Source organism: Haliotis rubra, unplaced genomic scaffold (genome assembly GCF_003918875.1).
Source record: "Haliotis rubra isolate DU_JTF1 unplaced genomic scaffold, ASM391887v1 Scf156, whole genome shotgun sequence".
Classification (NCBI taxonomy): domain Eukaryota; kingdom Metazoa; phylum Mollusca; class Gastropoda; order Lepetellida; family Haliotidae; genus Haliotis; species Haliotis rubra.
The window spans coordinates 90,781-113,331 of record NW_025765514.1 but is presented as its reverse complement, the minus strand read 5'-3'; the positions used below and the strand labels follow the sequence as shown (position 1 = coordinate 113,331).

The following is a 22,551-nucleotide window of genomic DNA, read 5'->3' as shown; positions in this document are numbered from 1 at the left end:
GAATAAAACAAGTGTTTGCCACTGATATGGCAATGTCCCCCGCTGCTATAGAATGGAATATCTATATTTATTACTTTTTATTTTTGGATCACATACAAGATGCCTGAAATGACTGGTGTCTGCATAATAACCCAATGTAGGCTGTCAACATACTTGAAAACATTGGGTGCAATGTTTTATGATATATCGCCTTTAAAAAGCAGTCAAAGTATCATGGTGACCTTGAAGATAAGGTCAAGGTCACCCAAATAAGCTGGTGTCTGTGTAATACCCCAATGTAAACTGTCACTAAATTTGAAGACATTGGGTACAACAGTCCATGAGATATCGCGTTAACAAGAAAAGTGTGAAAAGTGTCGTGGTGACCTTGAAGATAAGGTCAAGGTCACCCAAAATCAACTGGTGTCTGTGTAATCCCCCCAATGTATGCTGTCACCAAATTTGAAGACACTGTGAACAACAGTCCATGAGATGCCGTGTTAAGAAGAGTTTGAAAGTGTTCAAAGTGTCATGGTGACCTTGAAAATAAGGTCAAGGTCACCTAAATAAACTGGTGTCTGCGTAATCCCCCAATGTAGGCTGTCACCAAATTTGAAGACACTGGGTACAACAGTGCATGAGATATCACGTTAACAACAGTTTGAAAAGTGGTCAGTGTCGTGGTGACCTTGTCAGGTGTGACTTTTTTTCAACTTAAAGTAAAATTAAATATTTTTAATTATTCAAGTTGACTGAACCATTGTTTTTTGTGTCACAGGGATCATGGGTATATACGTCGCCGGCCATCAGGGCCAATCATCTGCACCAACAGCCCTAGTGAGGATCATACCTATAGTGCAACAACAGTCGCTCCTGACGAGGACGACTACATGCCGTCATCACCTGTTTCATCCATTGATGATGAGTATGACTTCGGCCCTGATGATGACGTAGAGAGTGACTCTCCCAGTTACCATAGCGACTATGACTATGGAAGTGACATGGATGAGGTCGATGGAGAAACATCAACGCAACAACGGAAACGATTCCGGGACTCTAAAACAACGGAGGAGGAGGAACAGAAGAAGATAGTAGAAGGAGCCGATGCACTCTTGAACTTGGCTGGAATTATGACCCGTTCTCCCCGACGGTCTCCTCGCTCTGTGTTGAGCAAGACAGACTTTAAAGCCAGATCATCTCCATCCTAATGGAGGAGGTCTTCTTCATGTTTTAGAACAGTCTTATTTCTTTTGATACCAGACGAGATTTAACATTATATGGAGAATACTGTCATGGCTTGGGAAAGATCCTGCTCATGGTGTCTCGGTGTGGGAAGTCATGAGCATTTTGTGGACAACAGTTGAGATTCTTATCTCCCATGGGATGCAATCAGGAGCAGTTTGTAGCACTCGAAGCAGTTACTGAGTGACTGAGACTCAAAAGCAGCTACTAAGTGACTCAAAACTGTTACTAAGTGACTCAAAACTGTTACTAAGTGACTCAAAACTGTTACTAAGTGACTCAAAACTGTTACTCAGTTACTGAAACCAGTTACTTGGTTACTGGCAGAGGTGAATCACGGGACATTAGAGGGAAGATTATGCTGTATTTACAGTGTTGCAAATGAGTCTTACCAATTGTTTTAAATGATTTTGTTTTCTTAAAGGTGCTCGAATTGTGTTGGTTAAGGTGCATTAGCTAGGAGAGGTGCAATTTATTTGCTCTGGTTTATCCCAAGGTTTATGTTTTGTTTGAAATTAGAGATTTTGTTGATAATTGCAATGTTTGTTTTCATGACTCTTTATACTTGGAAAAAAATATTATTTTCACTGCAATGTTCATTGTTTCCATGCAAGTAGGTATAGTCAGTACTTTTTATGATGTTTCCAATCATGGGCAGCAGAGATGGCGGAAATGAATTATAAAACCTATAAATTTACTCACGCTCAGGGGTACCCTGACTGAAGGTCATGACCTTTTTCAAAATAACATGCGAACTTGACCTTGAGGGATGTGGCTACAGTCCACGCAGGATGCACTTGTACAGTTTTATACAACTTTGTAGATACTTGTTACAGTGTTAATACTCCATTGTTCATGAACTCATTAGTATATAGTTAAACCATCTCTCCTGTTGCTTGTTATTACTTTTCTTGTAAGATGCACGGAAAGCTGCTGGAGGGGGGGGTGTATTGGTGCAAGGATGTTCAGTGTCATAGGGGGGTGGGGTTTATTACATAGTATGTATACATAGTATATACACCAGATAGTACCAGTTGTGTAACATATTATCTTTATACCTTGTTGGTAATGGTCATAGCAACCTAGCTGACGTATTTGTTATTTACTTATGGTATTGGTTCTCAACACTGTAGGTGCTATAGATGAATCTGGGGCTCACTCAGTGCTGGGTGGAGGAAATACTGAGGTGTTAATATACATGGTCAGGGCACCCTTGTGACTTACACTGACCCTAAATGGGGATTGCTCCTCTGTCCTTTGAAATATAGGCACTTGTCTATGGTAATATGGGAAGCGTGCCACAACGAGTCATGCGTCTTTTAAGGATGTTTTCTTAAAATTTCATTTAACAGTGCTACTAACATGCCTCAACTTAGCAATCTTGTAGTTTAGATAGATTCGGAGATGGTATTGTGGATACCAGTGTGGTATTTTCAGTGAACTGAAAAGAGGCCCATAGCCAACATCACTGCATGCTCAAGCTACTATTTGCTGTATATCTGCATATATTTTATATTTGTTATGGTTTTGTTTAATGCACTTGACCAAATTGCTTCCATATAACACATTAAATGCATCACACAATTCAGCTGATAATGTCAGTACTGTCTTTGACAAAACTAGTTTCAATGTTTGCAATTTTTATCAAAATGTCAGCATTTAGATAAAAAAATGCAAAAAACTACATCCATTAGATGGATTTTATATTTGATAATTAAATGTAAATATCTGACAGAAAAGATCAGTTGAGAGATATGAATTAATCAGGCCAAAAATATCTTCACAAGCAACAGATTTCCATTTACAAAAAGCAGTTGGTTTTTCTTTTAATGTATCAGATATACAGTTTCACCAGATACGTTTTTATGTGAAAATATTTAGAATACAGATCTGTAAATGTTAGTTACCCCCTTAGCTATCAGGATTTCCAGGGTTTCATGCCCCGTTATGACCCTAGGTTCCGTTGGCGAAGTGGTTGATGTCAGCGCTCTGAAATCCCACACACTGAATGAAACACTGTTCAAGGCAGTATTTTAGCCGTCTGCCCAAGGCAAGGGAGGTAACTGACTTAGGTTTCTTCCCTTAGCAAGCTGGACTGGAATTTCATGGTTTGAAAGCAACGCCACCAGTGGCTGTTAGGAGTTATGTCCCTTATGTCAATTCCACCTGTCATATAACTTGCATTTGTTTCCAACAAAATGGCAGTACCCAGTAAAGAGGATATGATTGCTTAGGTGTATACTGTGATAAAATGTATCAACATACTGGTACTGGTACTTGAATACCTTGATTAGAAACCTGGAAACATTCAGAAAGTATATGTTGATGCCCAGTAGATATACGTTTAACAAATTCTGCTGCTAACTGAAAACTGAGGGCAGTTTATGAAATGTACGTGAGTTTGTTACATGTTTTTGATTGGACCATGCACAAATTTGTTACTTCATCCGAAACTACTCCATTCCAGTCTGGGTCGGCAAGGGTGGAGTTGAATCGTCAGTTATCTACCTTGTCTAGGGAAGATGTATTTCACCAACTAACTCACTCCTTGTCAAAGACATTCACTGTTGCGTCCATCTTGGAACATGGAAGTCAGCTGCTGCTGTGATGTTTAATGTGCCAACAGCTAATTAATTGTGTCAAGTCGGTAATTATGCCTTAATCAACGAGATCTTCTTCCAGTGACCATTGTATGATGTCTGTACCTTTATATCAAAGGCGTCCATGTCTTCCATATGTGACCTTGAATCTCCATGTCAAGGTTATGTCAACTAATGAAATATGTAGCTCTTTTAAGGTAATTTACATACACAATTCAGTTATACCTTATATGTGTATATCCTTCATCTATTTTACTATTTGGACCTTTATAGTCTTAAAATTATTCAAGGAATAGTTTTATTCAAATCTATGTTATTAAATTATGTGTTAAATGTGTAAATTAAGTGAAACATGTTTATGAAGTTTGACTATTATTTTACATTTGTTAAACAGAAAAAATAAGGTGATGAAAATTTAATGTATTTTAGATACATGATGGATGTTTTTAAGGTTTTAGTGTCTTAGCTGTTTTATGATTTTTGGAATAGATTCATTTATGAGATTAACAATGTTAAGCTCAAGAAAAGCTTTGTCAGCATTGTTGGACAGTTGCTATGTGAGTATGGCAATTGTGCATTCACAAAACCAAGTAACTCTGTGTGCAATAAGCTACCTTTCAGGAGTCAATTTAATGCTTAGTACAAGCATTTCGCACAAATTTGTTTGGCATTAACATTCGAAAGGTCACTACTTTATGGAGAAAACATTTGTGTGTCATGGCTCATAACAAATCTATGCAAAAAATGATAGGGAACAAGCGAGATAATTTTCTGTTCTTAAAACACTCATAAAGAAAAGTACTGTTTTCCCTAAGTTTGATAATTACATATAAAGGTGCCTGTACACAAAAGTTTATAAAATTGTCCACTTGTAAAGTAAGGGAGATAACTCTCCCTATATGTGATGACCTTGCTTTCTGCTGACAACAATAAGATGTTCTTGTTTGTGTAAATGACAAGAATTGACACCAGTTCTTGGACAAATTCAGGGTATTTGTCAATGCATAGATCTACAGTGTTTTGTCATCTAGAAATTTGTTAAATTTGGAAAATTATTTTGTTTATTGAAGATCTCACACTCATGTAGCTCAAATTGTTGACATTTCTATGTGTGTGTAGTGCAAGTCCTTGTAAACATGGAAAGCCGTGTAATTTGTCTACTGGGAAATAGTTTCAGGAAACACGAGCTGATATACATGGAGTCCAAGACACATTCATTGCCACTGTTAAAGTCAGAGTAGGGAAACAAGTTGAACAGGTCTCATCTTTTTGTGCAATACTTCTCATCACCATATTAGAGTTTTATGTTCACAGTTATTCTCCGGTATTGAAATCACAAGGTCTATTCTGCATGCTCATTACCATGGCTGCAGCTAACCTGTTCAGTTTGTTTCCCTACTGTGACGTTGATTGATATTATATCACTGCCTCTGATCAGTCCTACACAGTAAGTGTTCAGTGGAAGAGCTGTTTTGCGCTTTCTTTTCTAAGAATTTCTACAGCAATGGTTGTCTAAAACCAGTTCGACAAAAAACAGCTCGCTCCAGATATTACGCCAAAGTTTGACAAAAAAAGAGGGTGCAATAACTCTAAATCATGTCTATACCGCCTGTACATCGTAGTTTCCATGGTAACATGTTCATGAAACATGACATTGAGACTTGCAGAAGGCTTCCATTTTTCACATTTATTACTTAAAATCATGACATTGTTGTCAACTCCAAATTTTGTTAAATCATTACATATAAGGTTATATCTAGCAATGACTTCATCTGTAATACCATTTAGACCTCACCTTAAGATAACGAGTTCGATCGTTAGTTGTTGACGAGTCTACATGTTCATCATAAATCAAGATCATCGATATTTCAGAAGTTAAACATGTTGAGTATATGGAAATATTTTGTGGCCAACATGTTTTGAAATTTATGACATCAGTTCTTTTTTTGATGTGATATACAGATGACATCATTGCTAATCAAGTTCTCAGTAGCCAGTGCAATATGTCTGTCAGGCCAGTCAACTCGCTGTCTGGCTGTCTGACAGGCCAGTCAACTCGCTGTCTGGCTGTCTGACAGGCCAGTCAACTCGCTGTCTGGCTGTCTGACAGGCCAGTCAACTCGCTGTCTGGCTGTCTGACAGGCCAGTCAACTCGCTGTCTGGCTGTCTGACAGCAGAGTTAACTGGCAATGCCAGTATGTGATGGCTATGTACATTTGTACATATTCTACACAGACCAAATAAAGGATCAGATTTTCAAACTATTGTTTAGTCTTGTTGTCAGTTTGAGTGAGTTGATGCTGTTTTATACCACAGCTGTAGTGAGTGTGTGAGTGAGTTTAGCTTTATGCAGCACTCAGCAATATGGCAGCGGTCTGTAAATAATCAAGTCTGGACCAGACAATCCATCGATCTATGCAATTGTGATACAATGACAAGTCAGCGAGCCTCACCACCCGATCCGTTAGTCGCCTCTTGCAACAAGCATGGGTTACTGAAGATCAATTCTAACCTGGATAATCTTGTAACAGAATGATGTTAATGTCTGCAACTGATGCAGGGATCTGAGGTTAGGACATAGTCACAGACTTCCAGACATGACTTTAATGTTTGGCATCATATGATATAATATACACAACACAGGTGCTGACAGAAGACAGCCATGACCACACTGACGCCATAGAGTGTTTTCATTCGGTAGGTCATATATGTCTGACATTTTATCCATGTTCATCTACATGATACTGGTTTCATGGGGCGGAGGGGTAGCCTAGTGGTTAAAGCGTTCGCTCGACATGCCGAAGACCTGGGTTCGATTCCCCACATGGGTACAATGTGTGTAGCCCATTTCTGGTGTACCCTGCTGTGATATTGCTGGAATATTGCTAAAAGCAGCGTAAACCATACTCGCTCACTCATTCATGGTAGCATCACAATACCAAAATCAATGTGTTCAATGCTATGACATCACAATGGTAAAACACTGAATCTACACAATACTGCACCATTGCGTCACTTGCTTAGAGGGTTCCTTAAAACTCTGTTTTGTCCAAGTGTCAAACATGGTTTCGTAGAAAGGTGCAACCTCCACCATTGTGTCACTTGCTTAGGGTGTTGTGTCCAAGTGTCGAACAAGGTGTCCTCGGAAGTTGAAGACTCCACCATTGTGTCACTTGCTTAGGGTGTTGCTAAAACTGTGTTTTGTCCAAGTGTCAGGAACTGTATCTGGTGGTGCTGGTGACTGCTGTGTTTTCCTGCAGAATGTGTCAGCAGAATGCATACAGTAGACAGTCCTCGGTGGGTAGAGCTGACACCGGCACAAGTGACAACACAGGGGCCGGGGCACAAACACCCTGCAGGGCCTCCAGTAATACTGAAACAGTCATCACAGGAATACAATCTCCCTTGACAATACATTAATTGTCTTGCATAACCTCCATGTAGTTACCAATTTTAATAATATTGAAGTTAATATAACACTTTTATATTTTTTGCGTTTACGGAAGTGAAAATGCAAATAGTGCTGTGCATCCCTATAGCACACACCCAGTACTATCCACTCTCCTAGCATGGCAAGGGAACACTGTCACTGCTGGCCCGTACATCCCTATAGCACCTCCTAGCATGGCAAGGGAACACTGTCACTGCTGGCCCGTACATCCCTATAGCACACACCCAGTACTATCCACTCTCCTAGCATGGCAAGGGAACACTGTCACTGCTGGCCCATACATCCCTATAGCACACACCCAGTACTATCCACTCTCCTAGCATGGCAAGGGAACACTGTCACTGCTGGCCCGTACATCCCTATAGCACACACCCAGTACTATCCACTCTCCTAGCATGGCAAGGGAACACTGTCACTGCTGGCCCGTACATCCCTATAGCACACACCCAGTACTACACCACTTTCCAAGCATGGCAAGGGAACACTGTCACTGCTGGCCCGTACATCCCTATAGCACACACCCAGTACTACACCACTCTCCTAGCATGGCAAGGGAACACTGTCACTGCTGGCCCGTACATCCCTATAGCACCTCCTAGCATGGCAAGGGAACACTGTCACTGCTGGCCCGTACATCCCTATAGCACACACCCAGTACTATCCACTCTCCTAGCATGGCAAGAGAACACTGTCACTGCTGGCCCGTACATCCCTATAGCACACACCCAGTACTACACCACTCTCTTAGCATGGCAAGGGAACACTGTCACTGCTGGCCCGTACATCCCTATAGCACCTCCTAGCATGGCAAGGGAACACTGTCACTGCTGGCCCGTACATCCCTATAGCACACACCCAGTACTATCCACTCTCCTAGCATGGCAAGGGAACACTGTCACTGCTGGCCCGTACATCCCTATAGCACACACCCAGTACTATCCACTCTCCTAGCATGGCAAGGGAACACTGTCACTGCTGGCCCGTACATCCCTATAGCACACACCCAGTACTATCCACTCTCCTAGCATGGCAAGGGAACACTGTCACTGCTGGCCCGGTGACATCCCTATAGCACACACCCAGTACTACTCCACTCTCCTAGCATGGCAAGGGAACACTGTCACTGCTGGCCCGTGCACATCCCTATAGCACACACCCAGTACTATCCACTCTCCTAGCATGGCAAGGGAACACTGTCACTGCTGGCCCGGGTGCATCCCTATAGCACCTCCTAGCATGGCAAGGGAACACTGTCACTGCTGGCCCGCATATCCTTATAGCACACACCCAGTACTATCCACTCTCCTAGCATGGCAAGAGAACACTGTCACTGCTGGCCCGTACATCCCTATAGCACACACCCAGTACTACACCACTCTCTTAGCATGGCAAGGGAACACTGTCACTGCTGGCCCGTGCATATCCCTATAGCACCTCCTAGCATGGCAAGGGAACACTGTCACTGCTGGCCCAGACATCCCTATAGCACACACCCAGTACTATCCACTCTCCTAGCATGGCAAGGGAACACTGTCACTGCTGGCCCGCACATCCCTATAGCACACACCCAGTACTATCCACTCTCCTAGCATGGCAAGGGAACACTGTCACTGCTGGCCCTGCACATCCCTATAGCACACACCCAGTACTATCCACTCTCCTAGCATGGCAAGGGAACACTGTCACTGCTGGCCCGTTACATCCCTATAGCACACACCCAGTACTACTCCACTCTCCTAGCATGGCAAGGGAACACTGTCACTGCTGGCCCGTACATCCCTATAGCACACACCCAGTACTATCCACTCTCCTAGCATGGCAAGGGAACACTGTCACTGCTGGCCCGTACATCCCTATAGCACCTCCTAGCATGGCAAGGGAACACTGTCACTGCTGGCCCGTACATCCTTATAGCACACACCCAGTACTATCCACTCTCCTAGCATGGCAAGGGAACACTGTCACTGCTGGCCCTAGAGTTATTGATTCAATAACGAGGCGTACAACTTTATGGGTAACAATTCCTTCTTTATTGCATAGAGCAACGTTTTGATGTAGATTCTTACACCATTATCAAATGAAGTGGCATCACTTGATAACCGTGTAAGAATCTACATCAAACCATCGCTCTATACAATAAACAAGAAGCTGTTACCCATAAAATCGTTATCCATAAAGGTGTATGCCTGATTATTGCATCTACAGGTGAGATTGATTTTTCAGCACCTGCTACTTACATGTGTATCCTGAATATTCATACCTATTACACAAGGCTGAATAATGGCACCTGAGATGTACAAATCTCACTGGTCCACTCCATTATGTCCGTGCTTCCAGATGGTTCTTTTGCTTTTGAAATAGGATAATTAACCTCAGAATTAATTCTTACATTTTTTGGGTGTGAAAGACTGTAATACTTGTTGTAATACCGTGATTTACACCGTCAGGTGTGTGGTAGTATTACCTGATGATATTGTCGTGTATGGCCCCAGGGTGTCGGGGAAGAAAACTCTCAACATGGATACAACCTCCCAGCTGAGATGCAGATCTGTCAGCATTGTGGTGTACAGCCTCAACAGTTCAGCTACACTCTGTCGGAGGGCTGACATGCCCCTCTCACCTCCCACTGCAGAGAAACATACACAGACATCATCTACTGTACGTTATAGGGTAACATGCCCCTCTCACCACCCACTGCAGAGAAACATACATAGATGTCATCTACTGTACGTTATAGGGTAACATGCCCCTCTCACCACCCACTGCAGAGAAACATACATAGATGTCATCTAATGTTACTGGATATTGTTTAATCTCAGCTATGCCAACCTAGTCAACACACTGTATGCAGTAGGTCTATGTAATATACTGAATCAGGATACTTTTACAAAAATTAACAAGATTCACCCATCTTGCTACATTTTGTGGGTTTGAATCCCAGGTTTACCCTGATGGGTAATGGGTACACAGTTTTACTGAAGTTGAAAAAATTCATGATCTGTGTCGCTATCACTACCAGTGTCTTCACTGACCTGATTGACCAGTCAAATTGAAAAAGATGGCACCCATCTGTAATTGATTGGTGATAAGAAGTTCAAGGATAATTTTAAGGAATACCAAGGTGTATCACAGACTCTCGTTTACCTAGGCAGAGATCTATGTTGACAAGGTGACCAGTTAAAACATTGCACAAAAATAAGTTTCTCAGTCGAGCAGTGATCTTTGTAAAATAGTGAGCTGTTAAAATGCTGGAACAGAGATCGGTCTCAGTCTGTCTCCATTCAATAGTTTAAGGGTTCACCTATTAACATAAATAGATTACTTATTGTCTGTGAGATCTGATTGTATTTGATAAGGTGAGGTGTTCAATATCTGAAGAGCGCAGCCAGAAGATGCTTTGTGGAGCCTATCATCAAAGGGAGATAACCCTACAGTGAACACTTTCTTACACTACACAGGCTGTCTCATACAGTGGGCCCAAATTCTGCCTAATATGGAACATGTTCCTTTTATCTTACCTATTGTTGCCTTTGAAGAGAAGAAGTGTTTTTCTGTATTACTGAAACAATAATCCACTGATATTTTCGTTCGGTTATCTTGAAGTATGGATTTACTTCCATCTGCAACAAAGTACAATATCATAAATCGAACACATCAGGATCATGATTTCATAGTTAATTTTAACCACTTCCAGAAACACAAATTCTAGAAGCCTGACTATTGTGATGTGAAGATGGGTGTCTTTGAGATAAATCAGCATCACCCAATCACACTGATTCAGGGAGGACTATGAAATGTGACTACATTTTGAAGCCTTCTGCCTGTGCGTATTGGCTGTCAATTACTGTCCACCACCACTATAAACCTCTTTGATACAGGGAAGTGGTGTAAATAGCAACATGGGCCGGGTGTGTTTAGAGATCTGGACTGTCCTTTTGTCTGAACAGTCATGCACCAATGAGTGAAGGCCATTTCTGGTGTCCCCCACCGTAATATTGCTGGAATATTGCTAAAAGCGGCGTAAAACTAAACTCACTCACTCACTCATGCACCAAATGCCAGTGTTGGTTGTTGGGGCAGTCAGTTACTAGTGGATACGGTGTATCATGCAACTGTATCCTGTATCCTTTGCCCAGGACTGACAATGTACGACCCAAGTATACTAGCTACATAAAGAAACTGTGCACACAGAAAATTCCTTCAGAATTGGAATACAACACAAAAAAGATGACATGATGTAGACACTTTATAAGCTGAAGTATCAGGCCTCAACAACATGTCAAAAGAACATGAACAATATCCGTAACGATGATGTCAGAAGTTCAAAATTGAGTCGGGGGTCACATGTCGAAGACACAAAGTCAATAACGGGTATGACCATCATGCGCGTGAAGCACAGCAGTGCATCGACGACACATAGAGGCTACCAAATTTTCCAAATGAAGGCCTGGGGAATGGTTTGGGACGTGGTCACTGCCGTCTGGAACCTGTGTCTGATATGAGTCACCCGAATCAATCTGTCCTGTCTTGGCGTCGTTACTCGGGGACGCCCAGTCATTACTGTTTCCCTAACCCCTGACCAATGCAGATATCGTGTTCCGATGGCATTGGAAATGTGCTGCCACCTGTTGTTGGCTCATGCCTGATTGAACCATTCCAATGGCTTCATGACGCTGAGCACATGTTAATCTTGGCATGATGTGCATGTGACTTTTCATGTGAATTTGTGAACGTTTGAATGACCAAAGATCACGCTTTCGACAGTGACATCAATTTCTGAGTTTCACATGTTGTGTGCAGCTGCACAGGCTGCAAGTGCAGTAACACATTGCAAGTCCATAGGCCACCATCAAAGACGTCACGTCGCCTGGCACCTGCTAAGGGTTTGATTGTCTCCAATACTTGCTATGTTCACACCTTTATTTATGCATAAAGACGCTGTCTGCCTATCTTTATTTTTTCTGTGTGCACAGTTTCTTTATGTGGCCAGTATATATGGGTCTATTCTGTCTCAGACTGGGGGAAGTGTATCAATGGCGGTCAGCTAGATGCAGCTCTCCCATGGACACAGATCCAGACAGGATAGGCAGGCATGTTGATATGACTTCATAACTACAAGAGGCAGAACAAAAAACTCAGTGCCCCCTCCAGACAACCTGGTCACCAACTCCATTTTTGGAGTTTCAGTTTCAGATTCAGATTCAGTTTCAGTCTATTCAGTACTTCTGGCCTTAAGGCCTACATTACAATTGTTGTTGTTACAAAAATATTTTGCAAGTCACGTGAACATATGGTTACATTCATGGTTACATTTATGGCTACGCACAGTGAAAACATGTTTGAGATAAATTGCTACAGACTTAACCATCTTTGGAGTTTGACTAATGGCAAAGCCCAGGACAGCCACAAAGCTCTCAAAGGATTGGATGTTATGAAGGCCAGAGAGCAAACTTGGTAAGTAAGCAGTGTGGCATCACATTGGATCCGCCAAGGTTGATAAGTGGTAGAAACCAGGTGGTGTGCCTGGTACGCAGAGACCACACGATACCACATTGCAACATTCCTGTTCCTCGCACCTGGCTAGATGATTAGGCTGTGCTGCCATTCCTCTATGAGGCATATATCACAGAGTTAGCCATTGATGGGCTGAGTTGAAATGGGCCACTTAAGTATGTGCAAGGAACATAAAATGTGGAAAAATGAGTAAGTGAGTCAAGTTTAACGCCGCTTTTAGCAATATTCTAGCAATATCATGGCGGGTGACACCCAAAATGGCCTTCACACATTGTACCCATGTGGGGAATCGAACACAGGTCTTCAGCGCGACGAGCAGACGCTTGAACCATTGGGCTACCCCCACCGACCCAAAATATGGAATAAAATCAAAATACATTGCTAAACACAAATACCATATATAACGAATGCACAATGCAGAAATCAATACCATATTCCCTTAATATACGACATGCAATTATGTCAGTGTTTATAGTTACCTGTGAGGAGTGTTGACCCTGTGTATACCTGCACCTGCCACTCCACCACAGCGTCTCGCGGCAGACGGGGAACCACCACAAACCCCAGCATTGGTTCATGATCACTCACCTCCTCCCCATACTCCCGTCCTGGAACAAACATCATAAACCTACTGTGACATCTCCTTTATTCTTCACAGCTACTTCAACTTTGTTGTGAGACTCAAATAATTCAATATTTAGTATTCCTCATGGGCATAACTACCTACCAGCTAATTTCAATTATCATAAAACCTTTCCATATAAACCATAGTATCATCCACATTTGTCTACGGTTCCTATGGAGACAAGTCCACAGTCATTATGTACAGCTTTTCCACTGGATAGTAGATTGGTGAACAAAATGACAAAATACACACAGAATCTTATGACTCTAAAATGTGCATAGCCCATCAGCGACAGTTAGGGACTGTTCATAATTAACGGCTTGGGAGGGTTATGACAATCTTAAGTGGGGTTACCCATTTTGTTCTGGGATGGTATGGGGATCATAAATTGTGTACTCATGTACTAGGGGGAGGACAGCAATTTTTTTTATTATTTATTTTCTTCTTTTTTTGGGGGCAGTGGGGGTGGTTTTTTGGGTCATTCACATTGTACATGCTTCTCCATGAGAATCAGCATCACTCCCCCTAGCCATCAACACAGCACACTAATCTAATTTACATCATGTTAACTAAATGTTTGGGCAAAAGATCAATGGTAACTGCACCTGACAACTTTGGATAATTCCCAAAATGTTCTGATAGTGTGGAGACCATTTTGACATTTCAAACTTTAAATTTATTGTGTTACAGCACACTATCTCTGTCACAGACTACTGAGTGAGTGAGTATGGTTTTACGCCGCTTTTAGCAATATTCCAGCAATATCACGACAGGGGACACCAGAAATGGGCTTCACATGTTGCACTCATGTGGGGAATTAACCAGGGTCTTCGGCATGACAAGCAAACACTTTAACCACTGGGCTACCCCACCACCCCACTGACTACTGAGGTAGCTCATAACAGACATTGGTAGACCATTAACTCCCCGCTCAGTTACCTGTGTTTTGCTGACAGCCTGTCTCCACTCTCTCCTTGCCACAGGAATGAATTCAGTCGATGTAACATAGCATATGGCGTTTGTTACATGGGACAGTCTGTATCCAGGATGCATTGCTGCGAGAACTCTTCTGACATGGCGGAGGGAAAGTCGACACTCGGGCACAATTCCACCTGGGATGATGGTCAAGGAAGATGGACAAAGGGCGATCTGACCAGCCACAGCTATTCTGTCCTGTACCTGAATAAACACAGAACTTCAACACTCCAAACATCCAGGACGGACATTGTCTTGAATTCCTGTTCAACCCAATTATGTTTCTACGTGTGTCAGCACCATACCCGAGATTTTTGGTTTCAACAAGTGGTTAACATAAGTGCTCTGCATCACTTCAGGCTTTCTTCCAACATTCAGCTGTCACACCATGATATAACTGGATCCTGTACAAATCAAGTTCACTCACCCACTCCAAGACTGACAAACATGTGAGTGAATGTTTTTCAAGTGCAACAATTTTATTGACAAGAGAAAGTACATGAAATCCATTGATCGGTTTTGATGCCAAAAGAAGGTCATTGGTTCCAAGAGTTACAGAGGACATGAGAAGCCACATGGCACAAGCCTATTGGTTCTGATAACATAAGAAGGTACACAGGACCATTTTATTGGTTTTAATGACAGTGAGTGAGTGAGTATGGTTTTACGCTGCTTTTAGCATTATTTCAGCAATATCATGGAGGGGTACACCAGAAATAGGCTTCACACATTGTTAACATGTGGGGAATTGAAACCTGGGTCTTCGGTGTGAGGAGCGAACACCCTAACCACTAGGCTACCCCAGGTTTTCCATGAGGTAGATATATCTGTTTCATGATCTGTTAATAGCTTCTCCCAACTGGGCTGATACTTACATGAAGGGTACCCCCGGTTTTACATGAGGTAGATACAGTGAAGCCTCGTTAATCCGGACGGTTGCGTTTCTCAGCAAATTTGTCCGGATTGCGAATAGTCCGGACTACTGAATCAAGACCCAAGTTCAAGCAAGAGTTGCTTCCCTTACTATTACAAAAACGACACGAATCTGGATAAAACAAATAAGCATTTAATGTAAAGCTTATAAAACAATGAATAGCAAGCACAACAATAATCTATAGTCATAGCAAAAAGTCTTTCATTGTTGTTTGTGTTCGTTTAACCTTCCTCATTGAATTCATCACATGAATAATTTTACCGAGTGACATCCGCATGTTGATCCGACGTGTCTGATCACGTCCTTCCTCAGCACAGGTGAGGTAATGTCTAACAAGCGATCTATTGTAGTATGCCTTGTCCGAATTATTCCTGCATCCATCGGTTGAATATGAGACGTGGTATTTGGTCACATTTCGCAAAGTTAGCGAAGCACACTTGTGACTTGCAGCGTTGTCGAGAAGCAAAATCACTTTAAGTCCACGTGACCGCATCTGTCTGTCAAAGTACATTAACCAATCACAAAACAGCTCACTTGTCATCCACGCCTTTGTATTGTGGTGTCAATCAAAGTGTAAATGTACAGCATCTTCAGTCGGGAGCTTTTAATGTCTAATTAAAACAACAACCCTTAATATACATTTCTCAAAAGTTAACAAGAGTTCATCTTGTCAACTCCATGACACCGAGTTTTTATTGTTTATGGCCAGTTAAGTAAACATCGCAGTGGGGTGCTGTTTTGGTTCGTGAACACAACTTACAGCGTCCGGACTGTGAAGCAATTTACTGTTTATTTTACTGATTGGTTACAGCTACTTACCGTCCAGTTCCGGAAACCGAATTTCCGGATTATCGAGGCAAATTAAGTAAGCATAGATTGGTAACAAGCTAAAATCGTCCGGGAGGCGAGACATCCGGATTATCGGAGTCCGGACTAACGGGGCTTCACTGTATATCTGTTTCATGAAGATATATCTGTTTCATGACCTGTTAATAGCTTCTCCCACTGGGCTGATACTTACATGAAGGCTACACCCGGTTTTACATGAGGTAGATATATCTGTTTCATGATCTGTTAATAGCTTCTCCCACTGGGCTGATACTTACATGAACTGCCTGACTGTATGGGCCGATGTTTGCAGACGCCCAGTGTGAGATGCTCTGAACATGCATGGTGTCCTTAACGTCATCATCTCCCTCAGAAACATATCCATGACAGTCAAGAATCAGTGCAGCATTCACTGGATTAGATGCCTGGACACAGACCCTTGGGGAGATAAACTGAGAGTTAGACATCTGAACACTGAGGATCTGAATACACTAAGATTTAGCATCTGAACACAAACCGTGGACAGGATATGGAACAGACTTCTAATGATCTAACACCCAATTTTGTGAATGAGAATAATAGAGGTTCTGCAGTCCTGGTTTATTGTGCCCCAATAATGAATGATCTCCATGGAATAAATCAGCATAAAGCATTAACTGACCTGACTGGGGGGTTGATGGTGAAGTAGGTTTTGTACACCGAGTTGACTCAGGCAAAGTCAGCCATGTTCTGGACGTACAGACACACAGACACCAGGTCAGCCATGTTCTTTCCAAGTTTCTCAACAGACTCTGCAATTTAGAAATGGTAATAAAACACACATTGGGCTGTACTTTGCAGATCCTGAAATTCATCCTCATAATTAAAAACAAGGTTTTCCAGCTTAAACCTATTTAATGATCTGACCAAGAAGATATTGCACCTCCCTCAGTTGAGAATGAGCTCACCCTTCAGTTTGTTCATGATTTTTCGAGTGACATCCTCTATACACTCTCCATCAATTGCCATGGCAACCAGACCCGTGACATAAAACCACTTCTGACATACATATGTCTGCACCTCAATACTGTCTGAAATACAAAAATGAACGATGGTTACCATAAAGAATGAGGACAGTTTTATATGATATACAACTTCTGTATTTTGTATAGGTGACGGTTTGACATAAAACTGTCCTCATTCTTCATATCCTCAACTTCTAGAACGCCAATCAAAGATGTTACCATAGCCACCAATATATATGTACAGGTAATATGGATATGACAGAATACTTTATACACAGTGTCCATGTTATAATATACACTGGTAGTAGATCCTGCTGATTGAACTCGGTAACAAACTGCTGTGCTGTACAGTGGCTGACAGAATGATAGCAGGACATCATTCATATCTGCCCTTTGGTATCTCACCACTGGAAATGGCATGATGTGTTCAACTGAGTGAGTGTACATTCTGCAACTGTCCCGCTGTATCATGATGCTATTTCCCTGAAGCCAATGTGACTGATTTAGTGATACGAACATTGACTAGTCTACTGACGTTTCAAATCACCTACCATAAATACTGTCCGTTGATTGCTTGCTTATTTGGGATGGACAGGGGGGTATTTCTGAAAACTCTTGTCTCTCTTCCTCTGTGAAGAGTTCCGATAGAAGGTCACAACCACGGGTCATTGGCAGGGAATGAAGGTACTCCCTGTCTGACTGTCCCTTGAAAAACAAACCTGATGCATTAACGAAGAGTGAGTGCGTGAGTCAGTTTAGTTTTACGCCGCTTTTAGCAATATTCCAGCATTATCACGGCGGGGGACACCAGAAATGGACTTAACAGCATTAACGAAGAAACCACATAAGATACTTGCAAGGCTTTACTGACAATGTTATGAATTACTTACATTAATACACATTGAAATTACTGGAGATACTAGTCTAAACAATCCAGGTGACTTTGGTGAACCTGGGGGTGATGCTGGTAGACAGAAGGTAATTTATCAGGGCAAATCTGGGATTCATTCCATGACCAGCAGATCCTGCATACTAAGGGAGGTAACTCTGCACGCAAGTTCCAGCTTTCAGATCACCTGGGCACTTTTGTACATGCTTGTACTTGGAAACGTTAGGTTGGCATTGAGCTCATAACATTTAAAGTTCAGGATGCAAGGAAAGTTTCAGGTTCTAATTGTTTGAGATGAGCGTTTTACCAAACAAGGTTTATCTTCAAGGTGGATTTTCTTGAGATTGAGGTAGCCGACTGGTGCAAATGCATCTTCAGAATGAATGACAGTTTCAGTCTGATCTCTGAAATACAGACAAAACTCAGATAGAGGATCAAGTGGGATACTGGGAAGCCCTTTTCTTCACACACATACAGTAATAACACTGATTCTGATTGGCTGTTGTTGTGATTACTCATCTAATCAGTGCTGACTTAGCAAGTGAACTGACATCTTAAATATAATCATATTATTTCAAATATAGAATGTAACATTCTTGACGAAAGTTATGTTACTTTTTAAATCAAATGGAATACATGCACGCACGCACACAAATTCCCTCTTCTCCAAAATCATGGATCCATTCCTGCACCTATATGGACTATCATATATATGCAATAAAGATCACTAAAGAATAAGAAACCCACAAAAAGTCCTTCCCTCAGTAAGAGTATGATTCAAGGTCCTCACACAACTAGCTTCTTCTTGAACAAGGGGCAATCAAGGGTGAAGGTCTCAAACTCGCCTCCCTCTCCACAGACGTGGAGGCCATAGTCACTTTCCTGGATAACAAGACAGAGCTGATACAGAGATAAATGCCCTTTAGATATATATATGAAGATTTACTAGTGGAACACAAGAATCATTTTAATCCTTGTTAGTACCATGTTATGAACAGGGTGTAACTTTAAATATGTAGCTACTGGGCATCATGTTAAACAAAGAAGTGTAGTTAATAACAGAGGAGTTACCATGGATACTGTTGTTGCCTTACCATTTTCAGCATGTGTGGGTAGATGTCAGCTAAAGACTTTCCCAGGTGCTTCTGTGGATCTAAACCTGTAACAATACATCAGTATTTTCATATTAGTTAAAGCCTGTATCTCTATTACAAAGCTAGAGACAAAGCCAACTGCTAAAACTAAAGCATTGTAACAAACAGTGGCTCTTGACTGTTCCACAAAACAGTAACAAAACACACTGAGAGACAAATTGTGCAAAGTGCCATATATTGATGGATAGAAATAGAGTCAAGCATTTGAACTATATCATCATACGAATGGTCTACCTTTGACAAATCAGGACAACATAACTAAGTGAAGGAGACATTTACGCACCGAGTGCCGCCACTTTGATGATGATAGACTCTACATGACAGTCAATCATTTCCTTCATCAGCTCTTTTTGATTCCGTCTCCATAGAAACCCAAGAGATGTCAGACCCAGTCTCTGGCAGCTGAAATTACAAAATGCATTAAGCTTTCTTTGTGAACAGGGGCGGTGGGGTAGCCTAATGGTTAAAGCGTTGGCTCGTCACGCCGAAGACCCGGGTTCGAATCCCCACATGGGTACAATGTGTGAAGCCCATTTCTGGTGTCCCCAGCCGTGATGTTGCTGGAATATTGCTAAAAGCGGCGTAAAACCAAACTCTGTCAGTCAGTCAGTCTTTGTGAACACAATCTATACAAAAATTAGTACAACCAGTTTATGAGCTGGATATCTTAAGCATATTTTCACAAGAAGAAGGGAGAACTGTATCGCTTTACACCTTGACTTACATATTCTCCACTCGCACCCTCTGGTAGTCAGACAAAATAGCGCCCACAGACACACCCTCAATACAAGTCTCTGTCTGAAAGAAGAAAAAATTATTAACAACAACTGCAAGGTGTAAACATTAACCATGACAGAATATCTTGAGAAAAAAGAATACTAAACAATTGTAAACAAATTAGCCTCAGCTTGTTTTCATGTTTTGATATGCCGTAGTAAGCAACATTCCAGCCATATTAAGCCAAAGTTATTGAGTCTGGGGCAGGAAAATCAATGGATGATAGCATGATCTTTCCCTATGACATCTATGTATGATGACTCACAAAAAGCTAACTCTTTGAGTCTGACCACTAAATCCTCATTTCAGTTGGATCTAAAAGCATGACCAATCAAACCCAAATATAGTCGCTCTTACCACAGGCATGATATTTTAGAGGTAAGTAAATAGTGCAACTGAAGTTTCAGTCAAATTAGTTTTTTTCCAATACATAAACACTACAAATATGTACCTTCACCGTTTTAAGAAGCTCGTATAGGTCTTCCACCTCATCATCAGTTGTAGGGGAGTAGTATTTCCCAATCTGCTTGGAGGAGCCCTCTATGACCCTCCTATAGAGAGGGAGGGACATTGCCTCGGCATACATCTCCACTGCATGGTGGCCCACAGTCTGGTACATGTAACTATCCAGCTCATCTAAACACACACAACACTCACATGATGTCATCATATGTAGCTGGTTTTAAACGGCTGGTATAAATGAACTCTTAGATTATTAAATCTTTGTTTGTGTTCTTTCCCATTGGGGAATTAAAAAAAAAAAAAAGTTTTAAATTTATGCATATTTATGTATTTTGTACATTATTATCAATATTTCATGAAAAGGGAAAATATTATTATCACTTCCATCATCATTGTTATTATTTTACAAGGAAAAAACATGATTGATTCTGTCATTGTTGAATACAGTTACTTGAAACTGACTTGGGTCCAGTAGACAGGAGGAACCAAATGACAATGGATGTGCGGCCAAAAACTTCAGAGGGAATATTTGAGTGTTTTTAATACATGTATTTCAGTTACTTTATTCATGCCCTACTGACGGAGTAGGAACATACATTTGATACCAAATGTACACATCACATTTGTTTACATGCTTCACTATTTCACATCTCACATATTTCACATAATTCACCTGTATATCACATTCATGGCACAATGACTTCTTTGATGTCTGTAGTGGCAAGTGATTATAACATCCTTTTCATCAAGTGACAATAATCTGATTTTTATTTTCTTCATCCAGCATTATATATCTTGACTCAGATGGTTGGTTTGAAATTTAGAGGTGTATTAAATATAAATGATGCTCTTTGTCTACAGTGAATCAGTCTACCTCTGTCCTTGGGTTGTAGGTTAGCAAGTGCTACGATGTCATGTCCTTCCGACACACACTGCATCATGTTGTAGCAGCTGTCCTTGCCTCCGCTGTAAACAAATACACACATAAAACCAGGTGGCACTGTTGTATTTCCTGGCATTACCAAAATGATAGATGTCAAAATTAGGTAACATAAAAATACACAAACATACAAATAGTGAGTATGGTTTTACGCCGCTTTTAGCAATATTCCAGCAATATCGCTGCGGGGAACACCAGAAATGCGCTTCACACATTGTACCCATGTGGGGAATCGAACCCGGGTCTTCGGCGTGACAAGCGAACACTTTAACCACTAGGCTACCCCACCGCCCCAAAACATACAAATAAAAGTAGGATGTCTTCCTATAGGTAAGATATATAGTGAACTACATTTATAAGGAACTCAAAACTCAAAATGACATTTTTTCAGCAGAACTGCCATGGCATATGGTAAGTGCATGGGATGCTTGGGAGTATTCCATTTAACTGATTCATGTTTATTATTCATCAAGAGAATTTATTATTCTTAATAGAAATGTTGCACAATGGATGAATATGCCTCTAATCTTTGCCAATTCTGTTTCTCTTAGTTATGATACCAAAGGAGATTCTTTTTCATTTTAAATATTTTACAACTAAACCATACTAACTTTAACTTTAATATTTCAACAGAAAATTACTGATTCTCCCACTGGTTGTGTTGGTTGTTTCACGACTATAAACATGTGTTTCTTCTTGACGCTTTACATTAACATTAATGTTTGTTTTAACTCCACACTCTGCAATATTCTTGGCATATGGTAGTCTGTAAATAATCAGGTCTGGAGCAGACAATCCAGTGATCAACATCATGAGCATCAATCAACGCAATTGGGATACAATGACATGTGTCAACCAACTCGGCGATCCTGCCCACCCGATCCCGTTAGTCGCCTGTTATGACAAGCATGGGTTGCTGAAAACCAATTCTAACCCGGATCTTCACGGGTCGTAACATTAATTAACTGTATTGTAGTGATGATATCTACAAATATCCATATGCATATGCTAAAAATGTCGACAATCAATGTTATCAATCGAAACAACAAACTTGCGTCTTCATTTGTTTAGACTGCATACGAAAGCGTTAATATGTGATGGGTAACATAGTGTAACGTGTTATGGGCTATAACCTGATAAGCGCTACGACTTTCATTGTGATGAGTGGGACAACCCT

General features: G+C 41.2%; 2 protein-coding genes across 4 annotated transcripts in view; one reads left to right on the top strand and one right to left on the bottom strand.

The window, feature by feature from the left end:
- Positions 1 to 6,085, top strand: part of LOC124270920 (forkhead box protein N3-like) — a 59,183-nt gene extending 53,098 nt beyond the window's left edge. For all 3 annotated transcript variants that reach the window (XM_046705985.1, XM_046705984.1, XM_046705983.1), the window contains exon 8: positions 758 to 6,085. In XM_046705985.1, the coding sequence (XP_046561941.1) occupies positions 758 to 1,187 (430 nt within the window). In that variant the 3' untranslated portion in view covers positions 1,188 to 6,085. The remainder of the gene's footprint in view (positions 1 to 757) is intronic.
- LOC124270921 (diphthine--ammonia ligase-like) lies at positions 5,488 to 22,548 on the bottom strand. The gene is given in 17 exon segments (XM_046705986.1): positions 5,488 to 7,194; positions 9,737 to 9,898; positions 10,791 to 10,892; positions 13,266 to 13,386; positions 14,336 to 14,590; positions 16,427 to 16,586; positions 16,810 to 16,939; positions 17,096 to 17,218; positions 17,704 to 17,857; positions 18,349 to 18,445; positions 18,832 to 18,923; positions 19,136 to 19,200; positions 19,479 to 19,597; positions 19,920 to 19,993; positions 20,424 to 20,608; positions 21,309 to 21,400; positions 22,508 to 22,548. Coding segments are annotated over 17 exon segments (2,061 nt in total). The 5' UTR covers positions 22,531 to 22,548; the 3' UTR covers positions 5,488 to 7,087.
- Positions 22,549 to 22,551: the final 3 nt, after the last annotated feature.